This window comes from Lampris incognitus, chromosome 2, assembly GCF_029633865.1.
Source record: "Lampris incognitus isolate fLamInc1 chromosome 2, fLamInc1.hap2, whole genome shotgun sequence".
In the NCBI taxonomy this organism is placed as follows: Eukaryota; Metazoa; Chordata; class Actinopteri; order Lampriformes; family Lampridae; genus Lampris; species Lampris incognitus.
Window position 1 is genome coordinate 9,723,572 of NC_079212.1, and position 20,289 is coordinate 9,743,860.

At 44.5% G+C, this 20,289-nt stretch overlaps 1 protein-coding gene across 1 annotated transcript; it reads right to left on the bottom strand.

Moving 5' to 3' along the window:
• On the bottom strand, nt 1-12,382 carry lactbl1a (lactamase, beta-like 1a). The gene is made up of 6 exons (XM_056275260.1): nt 12,274-12,382; nt 9,676-9,785; nt 9,370-9,527; nt 7,346-7,563; nt 2,050-2,155; nt 1-976 (listed from the first exon to the last, which is right to left on the bottom strand). The coding sequence occupies exons 1-6, from the start codon at nt 12,377-12,379 to the stop codon at nt 1-3; spliced, it is 1,674 nt and encodes a 557-aa protein (XP_056131235.1). The 5' UTR covers nt 12,380-12,382.
• Nucleotides 12,383-20,289: the final 7,907 nt, after the last annotated feature.

Genomic DNA, 20,289 nt, shown 5'->3' on the forward strand with positions numbered 1-20,289 from the left:
TTAAGTAAAATATGGTTTGCTAGCGATCCTGTTCACCCTGTATGTGTTGAGTCCTGGGGAATCAAACCCTGGTGACACGCCCTTCTTGTTGAAGGGGTAGAAGTTGAACAGCTGTCTGTCCTGTGCCTCCAAGGACACTGAGGCATTGTTAAACTTCAACTTGCAGGGGTATTTCCCCTCAAATACCACCTTAAACACCCTCTCCTGAAGGTAGTCTAGTCTAATGGTCCGGTATTTAGACGGCACAGAGGCGTCCATCTGTGGTCCAAACTGCTGCATGACCAGCACTCCGTCATTGTCCACCTTGATCTCATAGAAGGTCATGTTTCTGTAGGTGAAGATGCCCACATATGGATTCGGGTCGGGCGGTGGCTGGAGTGTACGCCTCGCCTCGCTGAATGCTGTCTCCATGGCGGGAATGAGGTAACTGTAGATCTGGCTCACCAGATCCTGGTCTTCCGGCCGCACCCCCGCTATCAGGAGGACAAGCCCCAGCTTGAGCTGAGGCACCAGGGACAGGGTGGCGGCATAGCCGTCCAGGTCGCCGTCCTTCCTTACCGTCTCATAACCCAGCTGTTCGTTGATCTCCCAGGGCGTTCCCGTTGAGCTGGCGAAGTAGCCGCTGTGGCAACGAAACACAGGGGTCAGCATTGTGTTGAGGGTGTCCCTGCGGAGCAGTTCCCGACTGTATGCCCCTAAAAGAGCCATGGTCAATTTCGCCATGTCAGCAGCAGTAGAGTACATCTGACCTGCCGGTCGGTACCAGCCAAGGTCATAGAGAGGAGCCGGCAGGCCGCTATTGTACACACCCACAGCCATCTTATTCTGAACAGCTGGGGTGAGGTTAAAACCAGTGTCCTCCATGCCAAGCGGCTCCAGGATGTTGTCCGACACCCAGCTTTCATAATTTCCACCAGCGACCCTCTGGGCCAAGACATTTGCCATTAAGGAAAACGCCACATTGCTGTAGTGACATCTAAGGGAATGGAAAAAGAAACAGAGTTATAAATATTGAAGGAGAAATCTGTTTTTTTACAACTTGGGCCTTATTTTGATAGTCTTTGCCATCGTGTATATCAGTTATGGTATCATTTTACTCAACGGCTTTTTGTTGTTGTTGTAGATTATGGACATGGGACCACTGCTGTACTCAGCCTTACAACAGTTTCTTGGGACAACTGAACACGAGTGTCAGACATGTTTCACCGAGTCCAGTTTAACCCAATTATATAAACCATGTATTTTGAAATAAAAATGAATGTTAAAAGTTGTTATCTGAAATATTCAATATCATCCGTGGTGGAGGACAGTGTTGATCAACTTCCTGGCTCAACTTGCAGGAATGAGGAGCCGGTAAATGGGATTGCATTTATAAAGTCCTTTTCTAGTTACAACAGCCACTCAAAGCACTTTACAATCAATGGATGTCACACATTCATCCACGCACACTGATGGCAGTGTCAACCGTGCAAGGTAACAACAGGCCCATTGTGAGCAGTTAGGGGTCGTGTTCACCCTCGACAATTCTGCAAGAAGGAGCCGAGGATCGAACCGGCAACCTTCCAGTTACAACCTGCTCTACATCCGAGCCACTGTTGCCCACAAATACTCACCGTAGGTAGAAGTAACCATCCATAAACTAGCTGGCCAGCACAATAGAGAAGTCATAGATAATGGACAGTCATGGACACAGTCTGACTGAGACACTAGGGGGGGTTTGTTGTTTAAAGATTCCTGTTCACTTGTCCCATAAGACACTGCTGTAAAGCTGAGTCCAGCAGTGGTCCATGTCCAACATCTACTAAATGAAGCCAAATGATATCATGACTGATACACACGGTGGTAAGAACTACCAAAATAAGACCCAGGTAGTTAAAAAAAAAATACAATTTTCCTTCTGTGTGGACTTCCTACACCAAATAAAAAATGGCTGCTATTTTAAGTCTCCTGTTTATCATTTCCAGAGTGAAAACTAGCCATGTGATGTACAGAAGTACAGTCATCCCAGTCACAAACAGATTAACACAGAGAGGAAGAGGCGAGTCTTACTTGGTACCTGGATCTGCCACCAGGACGTCATCCTGCAACAAGTCCAGGGCTGCCCGGGTGTCTCCGCTCCAAAGGAGATTAGTGGCCCTTAATCTTCTGGGTAACCCTGGAAAATAAAGAGCATCTATAATCCAGAGACTTGTAGAAGACCAGCCGGGGGGGGGGGTCAGGACAGCTCCTCACAAACTCACTGCACTTAAGTCACGTGACGGTATAATTAGAAATGATGAACAACTGGTAACTTCATGCTGCCTTTGAGCTCTTTATAAAGTATATATAATCACACAAGGGAAGAAAATAACATTAAAGTCAAATATGTGAAAGACGTGTAAGAGCAGTTTGAATCCATACTTGGCCGTGGGTTTAGTGCTGCTGTAAGAACATGTTCATATTGGACCACCGTGTTTTATGCAAACACAAAAACCTCATGACGGTTAGAAATACTCCTGGATCAAATAATCGTCTTTTACTTCTACATGCATTTCTCTGAGTAAACTAAAAAAAAATGAACGGTGAATAAACGGTCTTGTCTCCGTCTCCAGCATCCTCCCCATTAGGAACCATTAAAAACCGACAACGACATGTTTTGACATTTCAGATGAACAAGTCACGAGTCGAGCAGAAAGCAGTGGGGAGTAAATGTAGTAAGTTGGGTAGTTTTGAATAGAGGGAAAGTTTTCAATTTTAAAAATGTTAACATGGTAAAAGCTATTCTGACTTCTTTCCATCATTTTATTGAAATTATTATTTTTATTTCATTATTATTTACCTTCATCTTGTAAGACTGTACCTCGCCAATCTGTTTTTCCCCCCATTTACACACAACATCTATCCAGGATGTACCGAGTCACCTCCTCCAATCTGATTTTTAGTTGAAGTTGACATATTTAACTAAACAAAGCTTATTAATTTTGTCATGGCAAATTTGGATTTGAATATTAGAGGCTTCCCATCCTTTTCCAGGACTGTTCAAAGACATTTTCCATGACGTTATCTTGGATATCCATGACAGGCGTTGTTGACAGCAGGTCATATTATTCAGTATTAACTATCAGGGGAAGTCTCAGTCACACATCCTCTAAATGGACACACCGCCCAAACGTCACACACTGACGTCTCGACACATGAAGACGTGCTAAAATTAGCGGGTAAAACGAGTTTTATAAACTAATTTAACAATTTAGCATGACCTCAAAAATATTTTCAGGTTTATTTGGTCTTTTTTCCAGGTGGTTTCCACGACTTAAAAATTCGTCTGTACGTTTCCAGGTTTTCCAGAACGTGTCGGTTGACCTGGAGTGAGTCACTAAGTGAAAGGGTCAAGTGGGGTCAGAATATGAGCCAGGCCATGTGTTTTCTGCTTCCATCCGTCCGTCCATTATCCAAACCGCTTATCCTGCTCTCGGGGTCGCGGGGATGCTGGAGCCTATCCCAGCAGTCATTGGGGAGACGGCGGGGGAGACACCCTGGACAGACCGCCAGGCCATCACAGGCTCAGGTTTCTGCTTCCATTTTTAAAATTGGCCACAAAGTATAACTTGTTCCATAAGGAGCTTTGAAAACAAGGCAATCCTCTTACATCATTTCAAATGAACAGTTTAATCATGGCAACTTTTCAATCAGTAATTGGCCGGTAAGTAAGTGGTTCCCTCGCTGATCCGACATTAACCAGCTCTACGGTGGACTCACTTTGGGATTGTCCTCCTCTTTTAATCCCTCCGCTTTTGGAGACTAACAGATGGGAGAGCTGATTAGCTCTATCTTTAGAGATCAGCTGACTCCTAATTATGGAACCCCTGTCTATTTGTGTAAAACAGGGTGAAGGAAGGTGTTGAAAGGTGAGGACATGTCCGTCTCCAGCATCGGAAACAAGACCTAGATTTGGCTCCCATGTAGCTTACTCGCACCTTTACAGGACCGTGTGACATGAAAACCCACTATCACCTTTACTCGTGCTCATAGTCACGAAAACTGATCCGTTGACTCGTGTCCCGGAGCATGATTGTCCGGCTTTTTTCGTGCTGCACACAACGAAATTTGAACCCACGCCTTTTAAATGGAGCATTTCTCTGACTTTTTTCGTACTGGACGGAACAACATTTAAACCATCCATCCATTGTCCATGCCGCTTATCCCAGTTGGGGTCACGGGGATCTGGAGCCCATCCCAGCAGTCATTGGGCGGCAAGCAGGGAAACACCCTGGACAGGCTACCAGTCCATCACAGGGTCCACACACACACACACACACATTTACACCTAGGGACAATTTAGTATGGCCGATTCGCCTGACCTACATGTCTATGGACTGTGGGAGGAAACAGGAGCCCCCGCAGGAAACCCGCGCGGACACAGGGAGAACATGCAAAGTCCACACAGAAGACGAACCGGGACGACCCCCAAGGTTGGAAAGCCCCGGGGTTCGAACCCAGGACCTTCTCGCCCCAAAGCGTTTCAATTGAGCGATTTTCTTCGACTTTGAAGGGGGTGGGGGCAACCTCGTCACCAGAATAGATAAAATGTTGGCTTAATATGTTTCAGCAAACCACGGATAGCTTCAAATCTCGAAGTTTCTGAACCAGAAATAGGTTTCACATCAGTATTTCTACTTAGAGCCAACGTTGGTGAGGCCTGCATCCACGTCACATGACTGTCAGCCCTTGTCTGAACAAATTTTTGGGGGGGGTTTTTCCCTCTGTATGACAGTTGTGTACCTGTTTGTTGTAAGTAAAACATTTTTTGAAAAAGAAGAAAGGAAAAAAATGGCTGACCTTCCTTTTATTCTCAGTAGAAAATGCAATATTTTCAGATAGCTTCTAGTTTCGGCATTAAAATGCGTTTCTATAACATTTCTAGCGAGAAGTGTCCATTTTATATTCATAGTCTTCGTTAGTGAATTAATGTAATATTTAGTTGGTTAGTTATTACGAAGATTCTTTCAGGTTTCACAAAGCTGTTGGAATGCAACATTTCCAACATTGAACACAACCCCAAAACACGTTTCTGCAGTACTTGCTAAAAGAATCCTAAATAAACCAACATTTGTATGCCTTTTAATTTCAAATACACCTACATGCAGTGATTTGTAATTTATGTTTCGGCTGCAGTAAATATTTGGTGTATTCTGTAGATATATCTTTTTACGACCCTATTTAGGACAACTAGTTTGCAAACCAAAAGAACTACAACTATGGCGCTGGTTTGGATCAACCTACATGGCATGGCTCAAAAGAATTGTAGTTTATACAAATTATTAGTGTATTTTCTAGAATTTGAAGCTGTAAATACTGAAATGAGAGTACATTTGAGGGGTTTAAGGGAATGAGAAACACATTTGTTTTTAAATATAATTGTTCAATGGGTGAAAGTTAATTTTGACCATATTTGACAGTGCGCCCACTTGGTGACTATACTACCCATATGGGTATGGTCACATAGCTGAAGTCAGGAGCTCTGTGTAACAGGTGGTCCCATGTCTGTAGCCCCTCCTGTTACTGGATGACAAGCCTTCCAACGTGCACTGAGGTCAAGTCAGGTCAATTTTATTTGTATATCCCAATATCACAAATTATAAATGTGCCTCAGGGGGCTTTACAGCAACACAACATCCTGTCCTTAGACCCTCACATCGGATAAGGAACAACTCCCTAAAACCCCTTTAACAGGGAGAAAGAATAGGATGAAGGGAGAAGAACAGGGAGGGATCTCTGCTCTTTTCAGACTTATCCCAAGCAAGTCAGGCCCCATTCTTGTAGCTATGCCCTGGACGGTCAGCAGGGTTGGTGACTTATTTCATTTAAGTTATTTTGTTTGTTGGCTTGTTTAGTCACTTTACATATTCCAATATTGTATACTGTTCACGGAAAGTTGAATCAGTTCATCTGGACACGAACGTTTATTGACCTCTTCAGTCTAAACTGACAGCAGGTGTCCCCACCCTTATAAACAACACAGTGGCATAACAACCCAAACCAACGACCAGTTTCATATGCAAATACGGGCGTGACCATTAACTAGAGTTACGATGGCCATGTGTACTATTCATAGAGGACTGGGAAATAGTTGCAATCACAGCATTGTAAGATGGGGACAGATGTACTCTTAGCCCCCCCACAGTTCAAGGGTGGTTGTTCCCTCTTAACATAGATGGCCTCTTTGACTCCCCATTCAAACCAGCGTTCCTCCTTATCAAGGATGTGCACATCCTCATCCTTGAAAGAGTGGCCACTGGCCTGTAGGTGGTGTAGACTGTGGAGTCCTGGCCTGAGGTGTTAGCTCACCTGTGTTGTGCCATCCTCTTGGCCAGTGTCTGTTTGGTTTCCCCAATGTACAAGCCACAGCAACCTCCTGGCACGTAACAGCGCACACTATACTGCTTGTTTGTGTCAAGGGGATCCGATCCTTGGGGCGGACCAGTTTCTGGTGCAACATGGTTTAGGGTTTGAAAGCAACTGAGACGCGGTGTTTGGAAAATACACGTCTCAGCTTTTCCGACACTCCCGCCACATACAGAATCACCACTGGTTTATGCTTAGGCGGCTGTTGTCCTTCTCCTCTCTTCGATCGGCCGGTGCACTGTTTGGGTGACTTCCCGGCTTTGGCAAACGCCCAGTTAGGATAACCACACTTAACCAGAGCCTGTTTAATGTGGGATTTCTCCCCTTCCCCGACCACTGTGTCGGTGGGGACATTGTCAGCTCGGTGGTACAGCATCCTGATGACTCCTAGTTTGTGCTCCATGAGTACATCTGTCGCCATCTTACAATGCTGTGATTGCAGCTATTCCCCAATCCTCTGTGAATACTACACATGGCCATTGAAACGCTAGTTCAGGGATGGGCAACATGACCCAGAGGGGGCCGGTGTGGGTGCAGGTCTGTTCAAACCAAGCAGTTACACACCTGAGTCTACAAATCAAGGTCCTTAGCAAAGACTATTGGTTTACTAGTCGAATCAGGTGTGTAACTGCGTGGTTAGAACAAAGACCTGCACCCACACCGGCCCCCTCTGGGTCATGTTGCCCATCCCTGCGCTCTGGTTAATGGTCACAGCAGTTCGTATATGATACCCATCGTTGGTTTCAGTCGTTATGCTTCTGTATAGTTTATAAGGGTGGGGATACCTGCAGTCAGTTTGGACTGAAGAGGTCACTTGGATGATGATGAAATTTATCTGTCAATAAACGTTGTGTCCAGATGAACTGATCCAACTTCCTGTGATTTTCTTACCTGGATCATTGAGCATCCATAAAGACACTGTATATTGTTATTGTTTTGAATATTATTCTGTAGTATTTACCAGAAAGCTGGCTGGCCATCCTGCGCAGGGTGAGCGATGAGGCGGCGGATTGAGTCCCAGCTGAGAAGGGCGCTGCTCCTCTGCTGGTTCCCAGCGGGTTCTTAATGGTGAAGTTCTCCATGTACTTCTGTAGCGGGTCGTCCAGAGAGCGTATCTTCCCTTCCTCCCACAGCTTGTACAGCATCAGCGTAGGAAAGATCTTGGAGAGGCTAGCTATTCTGCAATCAGAGATGATTTAAAATGCGTCAGTTAAGGTAAAATATATAGCATTTTGAAATATCTGACATCCCATCCATCCATCCATCCATTATCCAAACCGCTTATCCTGCTGTCAGGGTGGCGGGATGCTGGAGCCTATCCCAGCAGTCATTGGGCGGCAGACGGGGAGACACCCTGGACAGGCCGCCAGGCCATCTCTGGGCTGACAAACACACACACACATTCACACCGAGGGACAATTTAGTATGGACCACATGTCTTTGGACTGTGGCAGGAAACCGGAGCACCCAGACGAAACCCATGCAGATACGGGGAGAACATGCAAACTCCACACAGAGGACAACCTGGGACGACCCCCCGAGGTTGGACTACCCCGGGGCTCAAACCCAGGACCTTCTTGCTGTGAGGCGACCGCGCTAACCACTGCGCCACCGTGCTGCCCATATTTGACATCCCCTCTTTTACAAATAATCGTGAGCATGCAAGTAAAAGCTGCTATGCGTGGGTTGAAGACAGTGGTTAATATGAGGACGTCAGAGAGGACTGCTGGTTAACCGCTCCACATGAGCTTTTATTTTTTCAGCCCTGACATGGTTTTGAGTTAAAGTGTGGTTCCCCTCCTGTCCCACGGCATCACAGACACGAACACGACTGTAATTATGAAAATGTGCAGTGTATGCTCTATTCTGTCGCTCAGATGGAGGGATGACGCGGCCCACTCACAACACAGCACTCGTTTTAATTTGATGAACGCTGATTTTACAGAGCAGCTTCCCTGCCGTTTGCCCGGGGATGGAAGCGGTTTACTCGCCTTCTGCACAGTGATATATACTATGTTCTGTATGTTAATGGTTTAACTGCGGAGGACTAATACAACCCCCCTGAACCAAATCCTACCCAAATCTAAAGCCTCTTGCAAGCACCACATGTAAAGGGAAGGATTTACACTGCAGGTTACATTAGTGTGGGTGCTCTCATAGTACATTGATTAATCTGGTAGTGGTGCCCGGTGATGTTCTCTGATTCTAGCCACAAAGATATTCCAAAGCATGCAAGTCCAGCCCGCAAGAGAAATGGATGTTGGATTAAAAAAAATCTACCAAGTAAAATACAACTGAAGAACTGCACACAAGAAAACTCCCGTTAGGATATATCATCAGTACTGCAGTATATCCTGATGCAATAATGCAATATAGCCTTCTAATGGGAGCTTTTTTGTGTGCCGAGCTACATTTGCAATCCATGGGTGTTACAACACACACACACACACACACACACACACACACACACACACATACGTATATAGTATAACTGTAAAAGATAAAAATGTAAAACAGTTGGTGAATTTGGGACGGGTCCGAATAGACAACTATTGTGTTCACTTTTTTTTCTCATAATATTCTGGATATGGATCTGAATAGTTTTTTTTAATCCCTTAGATTGAAATAATCGATCAGCTAAAATATATGTAGTAGACAGTTTGGTGACGTCACTTGTATCGACAGGGAACGCTTGCCGTCAGTAAGCGTATCATTGAGTAACGATACACCAGTTGTGATACATGCATGTCTTTATTGTGAATGTGCGTTGGCCCGGATAACAATAAAAAGTCTTCTCTAAAGCGGGCCCGGGAAAGGTCGAGTCTAACCAACATGAGACCAACTAGTCGCCTAGTCACACATCCCTACCAGGAACATTCTGGAACATACAAGTGTATCCACCTTTACGAGTCTGTGTTCTCATTGTTGTCATTTGAGTATCACTCGGGGTCGGTGGAGTCTCCGGGTGGCTACCTGCTGGCTCACCTGTACACGGTGTACTCGGTGGGTGGTGGTGACGAGGGGTCGCTGCCGTTCTTTTTGCCAAAGTTTCCGTTCCACAAAACCGAGTCGTTTAAAACCACTACGACGGAAATTGCCGGAAGTCTGGATTTATGAATGCTCGACTTCAGCAGTCCATCCACCTATTTAGAGACACCAAAACACACAAAGTAAAAACTACAGTCATCCCATGCTTATGACACCTGACACAGTAATGGGGGAAAAAATACAAGTGTTGGAAAAGTGCAGGTAGGAAATGGATTTCCCTCTCCCCCACGGTGGTAGATTCACCTGTTTTAAAGCCTCTTTCAGGACGGTGATGGGATGGGTGAGGGCCACGGGTTCGGGGAAGCGAGGACACATCCTCTCCTCCTTCAACTTCTCTTGCATCGCCACGTCCTCTGCAGACAGAGGAAGAGGAAGTTATTGATCCATTCATCATTTATAAAACAAACACAGACAGACTTTGGTGTAAGGAAACATGATACACTCGAGTATCGCGATATTATCTTGTGATACCGTATCGATTCTCAAACCCACTATATCGATTTTTAATTGTTTTTGTTTACATGTAAAGGTTCGCGACAAACATTTGGTGTTGCGTGTAACCCCACGACCGCTAGATGGCAGTGTTGTAATCTATCCTCAGCCATTTTACTCTTCCACTCCAACCCAACAACGTAAACTGAGACGGGAAGTAGCACAAGCACAAAGAACACAGACCTATGAAATCGCAATATATCGCCTTTCTTACAGTATCGCGATATATTGAATCGCAGCCCCGTATCGTGATACATATCGTATCGCCAGATTCTCGCCAATACGCAGCGTTACTATCAGCGGTACATTAGACTCGCATGAAGACACCCAGGTGTTAATGTACACAGCTGTGATGATGATGATGATGATGGCAGATATTGCAGAAAATCACCCACAGCAGTTAAATGAACATTAAAACGGTACAATCAAGATCCTTGTGACAGTTATGGTGTTGAATAGCTGCCGTGTCACTGTCGCTCTATAGGCACTAACGTTAGATGGAGCGAAAGCTGTGATTTGCAGTTATTCTCGTTAAATTATTATTCGATAGATTCTTCACCATCAGTCTGTGTTTTTATGACTGCATGCTTTATTCCTCAGTTGTTTGAAATGGATTTCTATGATTCTGGATATTTTGGTCTAATTTATGCGTTGTATATTTGTGGGACCAGTGACAAAACTGGATTTTAGCGATCAAGGTGATGCTGGCAGTGACGGTGCAGAGAAGTCCTGGGAGGAACAACAATCGTGGCAAGCGGTGGAAACATAAAAGGTGCTGAAGCGTAATGTGAGTTACACAAAGCCATTCACACACCCCAAGAGGTGCACATCAGAACATTTTTTTTTGCACGGTGATGTTCTCTAAAGAAAAGGGCTGAATAATCAGGCCGGTGTATTTTTCAGCAGATAACATGCTCACTAACTAGTTTGCACTGAATCAGAATCAGAAACACTTTTATTTGCCGTTTCATTTCATGCACTTGCGCACATGAAATGAAACGAAACATGGTTTCCCCCAGCCCACAGCGGAGCAACACAAAGACTAAAACACATATCCAAAACTACAAGAACTACAAGAACACACATATCCAAACTAACACATATATCTCTACTAATAAAAAAAATCACTGTCCAGGAGAACGAACGCCAGCCAGGATGACTGCCGGTCTGCATGGGCTAGCAGTTAGCTTATCCTGCCCCGCTTCTGCGTCCTGTCAGACCGCCCTGGGTGTTTCCCCCTCCCCCCCCCTCTCTGTATATATACAACTTTGTTAAAAGAAACACTCAACGGTAGGGAAAGTGCTCAACAAATAAGGAGCAAAATAATCCAGTGAGTCAGGTAAATTCTTTATGAGACAGGACAAGCCTGTTTCATCAGCTGTCAATAAAACTACTCGAGGAAAGGACATACCATCTACTGCCTCGTCATGCGCATCACGTGCACATTGTCCTATGGGGAAGGGAGAGGTGCAACATACAAAAATTTCATAGCATAAAAATTTCATACAACATAAACACACACACACACACACACACACACACACACATATATATATATATATAGCTGCGATAGGCTCCAGCATCCATGACCCCGATTGGGATAAGTGGCTTGGGTAATGAATGGATGCGTGTGTGTGTGTGTATAGATATATGTAGATATATATAGATATGGATAGATAGCTAGATAGATAGATAGATAGATAGATAGATAGATAGATAGATAGATAGATAGATAGATAGATAGATAGATAGATAGATAGATAGATAGATAGATAGATAGATAGATAGATAGATAAGATTTCCCCCTGGGGTGAGAAGCCAGTATAACCAGAACATCCATAGAATAATTATAATCTGTTTGACATTGTCAACTGATATATCAACTGATATATCAACGTGTCACACAGTTTTACTTTTCCCATTGATAAGTAGTTGTAAAAGCCTACTGTTGTGGTGTTACTAGTGTTCACCCTTATGTTGCTTTAAAATATATAACTATAGGTAGAGAGATAGACGGTGACAGAGAGGTTCTCTGGAAGATTCCCTGGGCTTTACGTCATGTAAAGAGCATCCATGTACGTCATGGAGGAAGTGCCACCACACCGGATTTCCCTCATGTCGCCCACGCCAGGGGTTAAAGGCAGCTTTACTGAGGTTGGTAATCCTGCTGGTACTATGTCCATCTCTACATAATCCTAACACAGGCCCCCTGCAAACGAGCAATTAAGATAAAGAGACCCCGCTGGCAGATTTTACATCCCCACATCTTAAACCTGTTTGTCTGTGGGGAATATGAAATTATAATTCCGTGTTAGCAAGGGGAGTGTTTTCCTTACAGAGGAGACTCACCCATCTCCATCTTTGGTATCCTGTACTGCCATATGAAGCAGCCGGTCATCACCACAGACAGCAGGAAGAAGACGACCAGGCCCAGTTTGGTCCATTTCACCTTCATCTTACTTGAGGAAATCAGGACAAACTGAAAGAAACGTCAGCAAAAGTAATATTAGTGATGACGGCGCTTTTTAAAGATGAGCGGACCTTTATATTTGTTAAACTAAAATTTGTAATACTATTTCACTGTTCAGATGTGCAACAGAAAACTGACTTGCATTTGACATGCGAGTACATCTTGAAGGACTTTTTCCCTCAACACTTTCAATCCATAATGACAGATAAAGTATGTCTGAGAGTTTTGCCACTTTTTTCCCAAACCAGCAGAATCGTCAAGTTATGGATTTATCTCCATCAAAACAGTTTTATTGCAAAACATCAACAGCTCACAAACACACGTCTCCAAAACTGGCCTCCTCACACCAAGACCTGACATCCTCAAAGCTGCAGTAGAAGACATGGAAGACCAAAACAGGCTCACCTGAACAAAACCGCCTTTAGTTAAGCAAACCGCATCTCATCCCGGACGCCCTGTCCTTTAAAATGACTCTTTCAGCAGACGAACCTCCATTAAGAGTCATTATAGTCCCAAAGTCTGTGGACAAGGAGCTGCCTGCTGCTCCAACCTGCTGCTCCCTCAGCCTCCCCTTCAACACTGCTGTACCTACATGCACTTAATCCAGACCGTGATCCCTCACTAGGATCCAAATGAACGAGTCTTTCTATTCCCACCCGACGGGACTCTGACATCATAATCTGCCAGGAGGTTCAGCCCTAAAGCCACGGCAAGAAAGGTTGTAGAATGGAAACCTACCGAGGCATCATCCACAGCAATCAAATCAACCTATCTCAGATGGAGGGGTTTAGTATGTTTGTGTGCTCTTGTACTTCTGTCTTTGTGAGGACCAGTTTGAGTTTTTAACCATCAGAATGAAGAATTTTTTGCACCATGATGACATTTTGGCTGGTCCTCACCTCTTTAAGGGTCAATTTCAGGGTTAGGACTTGGGTCAAGGTTAGAATTAGGATTAGGTTAAAGTAAGGGTAAAGGTTAAGGTTAGACATGTAGTTATGATGGTTAAGGTTAGGTTTAAGGGCTAGAAAATGGATGTAGTCATGAGGATCCTCGCAAAGATAGAAGTACAGGAATGTGTGTTTGCATGCATGCATGTGTGTGTTGCTCATCCACTGCTGGATTGTATTAATCTCTCTGCTACACAGACCACGACGAGGTCATGTGACTGTAGTGTAGAAAAGACTCATTGAGGTGAGTTGAATGTGCAGTTGAATGGACCTGTGAAGTGCTGAGGTCTCTTCTATGGGAAGGCACGTTTTGCATCATGGTTGCATCTACCTGCGTTAGTTTGATAAATATATGTCATCCTGATGCTGAAAATCCAAATTTTTACCTTAATATTTTACTATCCATGTCCTCTCATCCAGGAAAATGTATTACTACTATATATAGTGGTCATATTTGTGTAGTGGATCCATTGGTTGATCTCTACAGTCAAGAAATGCTCTAAGCGACTCATGACCGACTTGAATTTGAAGTTTGGGGGAAGCTCAACTTCAAACCTAAAAGACAATATTCATGATATTCATAATTTTCTGCTACTCACAACACATATCACCACATTGATCTTTTTTTTATTATTATTTCTAGTTTGCTATGCTAAACAAGGAAATGCAAGTATCACAAAGGAAAGAGAAAATACAAGTAGTAACCTCACCAACAAATACAGAAAATAGATAAATATACAACTTGTTGCAGACGGGTTTTATAGTCTCAGTAAAGGAAATGACCAGAAATACCCCCAACATGTGTCAAGTTCACGTGGATCAGAGTTATGGAGGGGGTCGAATATCTCTTTTAACCTGATATATATATTTACAACAACTTCATTTAGCAGACACTTTTATCCAAAGCAATGTACATCTGAGAATGAATACATCACAAGCAAGGATCTAGTCAGGAGGCAACAACGCAAGTAAGTGTAAAAAAACTAGGTTCGAGGCCAATAGTAGGTGTCAACAGGCATTGCACAAAGGCAAAGGTGCATAGAAGCTTTTTTTAAAATTATTATTATTATTAATACCATCAGGTGTGGAGGTGTTTGAGAAAGAGCTGGGTCTTTAGCTTCTTCTTAAACATGGAGAGGAACTCATCGGATCGAATGGAGTTTGGTAACTCATTCCACCACCGGGGAATTACAGAAGGGAAAAGTCTGGCTAGTGACTTAATAAGGGCCCTGTTGTGGCGGAAGTGCCAGGCGCCTTTCATTGACAGTGTAGTGAGTGGGACTGAGCATAGACCTGAATGAGGGAGTTCAGGTAGGCGGGAGCCATTTTAGTTGCTGTTTTGTAAGCGAGCGTCAAGGTTTTGAATTTGATGCGGGCAGCAACTGGGAACCAGTGGAGGGATATGAACAGTGGAGTGACGTGTGCTGTTTTGGGTTGGTTGAAGACCAGATACGGTGTTGCATTCTGGATCATTTGCAGAGGTTTGAAAGTGCATGCAGAGAGACCTGCCAGTAAGGAGTTGCAGTAGTCAATGCATGATATAACAAGAGCCTGTACCAGGAGTTGTGCTGCATGTTCAGACAGTTAGGGTCTAATTTTCCTGATGATGTACAGGGCAAATCGGCACAACCGAGCGATTGAGACCACGTGAACCTTAAAGGTTAGTTGGTCATCAATCATGACCCCCAGGTTTCAGGCAGACTTTGTGGGCATGAGTTGGGTTGATCCGAGCTGGATATTGATCTGTTGTTGTAAGGATGGACTGGCTGGGATGACAAGGAGCTCAGTCTTAGATAGGTTAAGCTGAAGGTTGTGTTCTTTCATCCATGCAGCGGTACTAGCAAAACGTGACCATATCCGTGCTGAAACTGTGAGGTTATCTGGAGAGAATGATTGGAAGAACTGGGTATTGTCAGCATAGCAGTGGTATGAGAAACTATGGGAGTGGATGATTGCACCAAATGAGGAGGTGTATGCTGAGAAGGGGGGGCAAGCACTGACCCTTGAGGTACCCCTGTGGATAAGCCATGTGGTTTGGACACTTCTCTCCTCCAAGATACTCGAAAAGATCTCCCAGAGAGGTAGGACTTGAACCAGCGGAGGGCAGATCCTGAGATACCAAGCTCAATGAGTGTGGAGAGGAGGATTTGGTGGTTAACCATGTCAAAGGCAGCTGACAGATCTAGCAGTAATAAAGCTGAGGACTGACCAGCAGCTCTAGCCAAACACGGTGATTCTATTACTGGCAGGAGTGCAGTCTCGGTAGAATGACCCCGCTTAAAGCTAGATTGATTCGGATCAATGTAGAACAATACAGATTGTTCTCAGAAAGGAATTCTGAGACTTGGTTAAAGACTGTGCCCTCACATATTTTTGAAAGAAAGGGTAGGAGTTTTCAACCTGGGCTGGATTGAGTGTAGGTTTTTTGAGCAGTGGGGTGACCTGAGCTTGCTTAAATGCGGTGGGGAACACACCCATTGTAAGTGAGGAGTTGATGATGTGTGTTACTGCAGGGTTAAGTGTGGGGGAAATGGTCTGTAGGAGGTTGGATGTATTGGGTCCAGCGGACAAGGGACAGATAGTGGGACGAGAGTCCAGCAGAAGCTTGGAGACTTCTTCCTCGGTCAGGAGGGAGAATGAGGTGAGTGAGACACTGTTAGCTGGCAGCGGCAGATGGAGTTGGTCAGGCTCAGAGAACTTCTACTGATGGCACAATACTTATCAGTAAAGTACGAGGGGAACATATCAGGAGTGAGCAGAGTAGAGGTCAGAGGAGGAGGCGGATTGAGTGAGTTAAAAGCAAAAAAAATTTTTTTTCGAGCATCAGTGGCACCACAGATCTTGTTCTGATAGTAAGTGGTCTTAGCTGTTTTTAAGCTGGAGGAGAATTATGCTAAGATATGCTGATAGTCATTAGTTCAATGGACTCTCTGGTTTTATACCATTTTCTCTGCAGCTCTGAGCCCCGCTCTTTGCTCCCTGATGACTTCAGTGAGCCATGGACTAGGGGGAGCATTATGAGCAGGTTTAGATGCTAGAGGGCAGAGATTGTTAAGAGAGGAGGCTAGTGGGGAACAGTGTGTCTGTAGCCTTGTTGACAGGGAGTGAAGAGAATTCATCATGAGGAGGCATGGAAGCCAAGACCTCATTAGAGAGCTGGGTCAGTGTAAGGGACCGTAAGTTTTGGCGGAAAAAGACCCTTTGCGGAGGAATGTGAGGATGTTCCAGTAAGGAGGTCGTAAATTTAATAAAGAAGTGGTCTGAGCAGTCACACAAGACTCTAAGACCAGACAGGCAAACCTGAGCACACCCTTGATTGACTACAAGAAAGCCTATGATTCAATGCCCCACACCTGGTTACTGGAGTGCTCAACACTATACAAAGCCAAAAGGACACTAGTAGCCTTCATCAAGAACTCAATGCAGCAGTGGAAGACAACATTAGAGGCCAACTCAAAGACAATCACACAGGTAACCATCAAATGTGGCATATATCAAGGTGATGCACTGTCTCTGCTGCTGTTCTCCATAGGCCTGAACCCTGTCAGTCGGATCATTACAAAGAGTGGATATGGCTACAGGTTCAGAAGTGGAGTTACCATCAGCCATCTCCTATACATGGATGACGTCATTCTGTATGCCAGGAATGAGCAAAACATTGACTCACTGATCCACCTCACCAGGATTTATAGTGACGACACTGGGATGTCATTCAGACTCAACAAGTGTGGTCGAACGGGGGCAAAAAGAGAAATGGTAGTGAGCACTGAAGGGGTTGAATTACCAGATGGCAGGATAACAGACATACAGGACAGATAAAGTACCTGGGTATTCCACAGGCAAATGGAAACCACGAGGAGGCAGCAAGGAGGTCAGCTACAACCAAATTCCTCCACAGAGGCAGGTCCTGAGGAGCCAGCTCAGTGGGAAGAATACGATCAAAGCCATCAACACATATGCCTTACCAATCATCAGATACCCAGCTGGAATAATAAGCTGGCCAAAGGAGGAGTTAAAGGCCACAGATATTAGGACACAGAAACTCCTCACAATGCATGGAGAATTCCACTCGAAGTCCAGCAGCCTGAAGCTGTACGATAAGCAAAAAGATGGGGACCGAGGGTTGATGAGCATCAGGGCCACTATCCAAGAGGAAACAAGGAACATCCATGAGTACATCAGAAAGAGGGCCCCCCAGGATGAACTGCTGAGTGAGTACCTCAGCTAGCAGAAGACAGAGAGTGCAGGGGAAGGAGAAGAGGAGGTATCATGGAAGATCAAGCCCCTCCATGGGATTTACCATCGACAGATAGAAGACGCAGCTGATATCGGGAAATCCTACGAGTGGCTAGGAAAGGTTGGACTGAAGGACAGCACAGAGACTCTGATCATAGCAGCACAAGAACAGGTGCTCAGGATCAGTTCGGTTGAGACAGGGGTCTACCACACCAGATAAGACCCAAGATGCAGGGCTGTGTAAAGATGCCCCTGAGACAGTCCAGCACTTAGTAGCAGGGTGTAAAATGCTTGCTGGGAAAGCATACACTGAAGGGCATAACCAAGTGGCTGGGATAGTGTACAGGAATATCTGTACTGACTACAGAGTGGAAGTCCACAAGTCCAAATGGGAGACAATTCCAAAGGTGGTTGAGAATGGCAGAGCTAAGATCCTGTGGGACTTCAAGTTCCAGACTGACAAGCAGGTGCTGGCTAACCAACCAGACATTGTGGTGGTCAACAAGGAACAGAAGACAGCACTAGTGATTGATGTAGCAACTCTGAGTGACGGCAACATCAGGAAGAAAGAGCATGAGAAGCTAGAGAAATACCAAGAGCAGAGGCAAGAACTAGATCAGATGTGAAAGGTGAAATCCACAGTAGTCCCAGTGGTAATAGGAGCACTAGGGGCTGTATAACCCCTAAACTGGGAGAGTGGCTCCAGCAGATTCCAGGAACAACATCTGAGGTCTCTTTCCAGAAGAGTGCGGTCATAGGAACAGCTAAGATACTGCACAGAACCCTCAAACTCCCAGGCCTCTGGTAGAGGACCCGAGCTTGAGGAAGATGCACACCACCCGAAAAAGGGTGAGGGGGAGATTTTTTTTGGGGGGGGGGCATGGTTGACCTGGATTTAATATATATATTCAGCCCAGGTCACACACAGTGGGAAGGGGGGGGGATTTTTGGTATCGAGCTAACACTGTGGTAATGGCACGGTATATATATATATATATACACACTACCGTTCAAAAGTTTGGGATCACCCAAACAATTTTGTGTTTTCCATGAAAAGTCACACTTATTCACCACCATATGTTGTGAAATGAATAGAAAATAGAGTCAGGACATTGACAAGGTTAGAAATAATGATTTGTATTTGAAATAAGATTTTTTTTTACATCAAACTTTGCTTTCGTCAAAGAATCCTCCATTTGCAGCAATTACAGCATTGCAGACCTTTGGCATTCTAGCTGTTAATTTGTTGAGGTAATCTGGAGAAATTGCACCCCACGCTTCCAGAAGCAGCTCCCACAAGTTGGATTGGTTGGATGGGCACTTCTTGCGTACCATACGGTCAAGCTGCTCCCACAACAGCTCAATGGGGTTCAGATCTGGTGACTGCGCTGGCCACTCCATTACCGATAGAATACCAGCTGCCTGCTTCTGCTCTAAATAGTTCTTGCACAATTTGGAGGTGTGTTTAGGGTCATTGTCCTGTTGTAGGATGAAATTGGCTCCAATCAAGCGCTGTCCACTGGGTATGGCATGGCGTTGCAAAATGGAGTGATAGCCTTCCTTATTCAGAATCCCTTTTACCCTGTACAAATCTCCCACCTTACCAGCACCAAAGCAACCCCAGACCATCACATTACCTCCACCATGCTTAACAGATGGCGTCAGGCATTCTTCCAGCATCTTTTCATTTGTTCTGCGTCTCACAAACGTTCTTCTTTGTGATCCAAACACCTCAAACTTGGATTCATCCGTCCACAACACTTTTTTCCAGTCTTCCTCTGTCCAATGTCTGTGTTCTTTTGCCCATCTTAATCTTTTTCTTTTATTGGTCAGTCTCAGATATGGCTTTTTCTTTGCCACTCTGCCCTGAAGCCCAGAATCCCGCAGCCGCCTCTTCACTGTAGATGTTGACACTGGTGTTTTGCGGGTACTATTTAATGAAGATGCCAGTTGGGGACCTGTGAGGCGTCTGTTTCTCAAACTAGAGACTCTAATGTACTTATCTTCTTGCTCAGTTGTGCAACGCGGCCTCCCACTTCTTTTTCTACTCTGGTTAGAGCCTGTTTGTGCTGTCCTCTGAAGGGAGTAGTACACACCGGCGTAGGAAATCTTCAATTTCTTAGCAATTTCTCGCATGGAATAGCCTTCATTTCTAAGAACAAGAATAGACTGTCGAGTTTCAGATGAAAGTTCTCTTTTTCTGGCCATTTTGAGCGTTTAATTGACCCCACAAATGTGATGCTCCAGAAACTCAATCTGCTCAAAGGAAGGTCAGTTTTGTAGCTTCTGTAACGAGCTAAACTGTTTTCGGATGTGTGAACATGATTGCACAAGGGTTTTCTAATCATCAATTAGCCTTCTGAGCCAATGAGCAAACACATTGTACCATTAGAACACTGGAGTGATAGTTGCTTGAAATGGGCCTCTATACACCTATGTAGATATTACACCAAAAACCAGACATTTGCAGCTAGAATAGTCATTTACCACATTAGCAATGTATAGAGTGTATTTCTTTAAAGTTAAGACTAGTTTAAAGTTATCTTCATTGAACAGTACAGTGCTTTTCCTTCAAAAATATGGACATTTCAATGTGATCCCAAACTTTTGAACGGTAGTGTATATATATATATATATATATATATATATATATATATATATATATATATACTCACCGGCCACTTTATTAGGCACACCTGTCCAACTGCTCGT

Bases quoted from the DNA above. Each gene is read 5' to 3' on its own strand.
- lactbl1a (XM_056275260.1), bottom strand. From the start codon at position 12,379: ATGAAGGTGAAATGGACCAAACTGGGCCTGGTCGTCTTCTTCCTGCTG. The intron at 7,564-9,369 runs GTGAGCCAGCAG...CTCTGATTGCAG, and splicing joins ACCGAGTACACCGTGTACAG to AATAGCTAGCCTCTCCAAGA. The intron at 2,156-7,345 runs GTAAATACTACA...TTTATTTTCCAG, and splicing joins GATGGCCAGCCAGCTTTCTG to GGTTACCCAGAAGATTAAGG.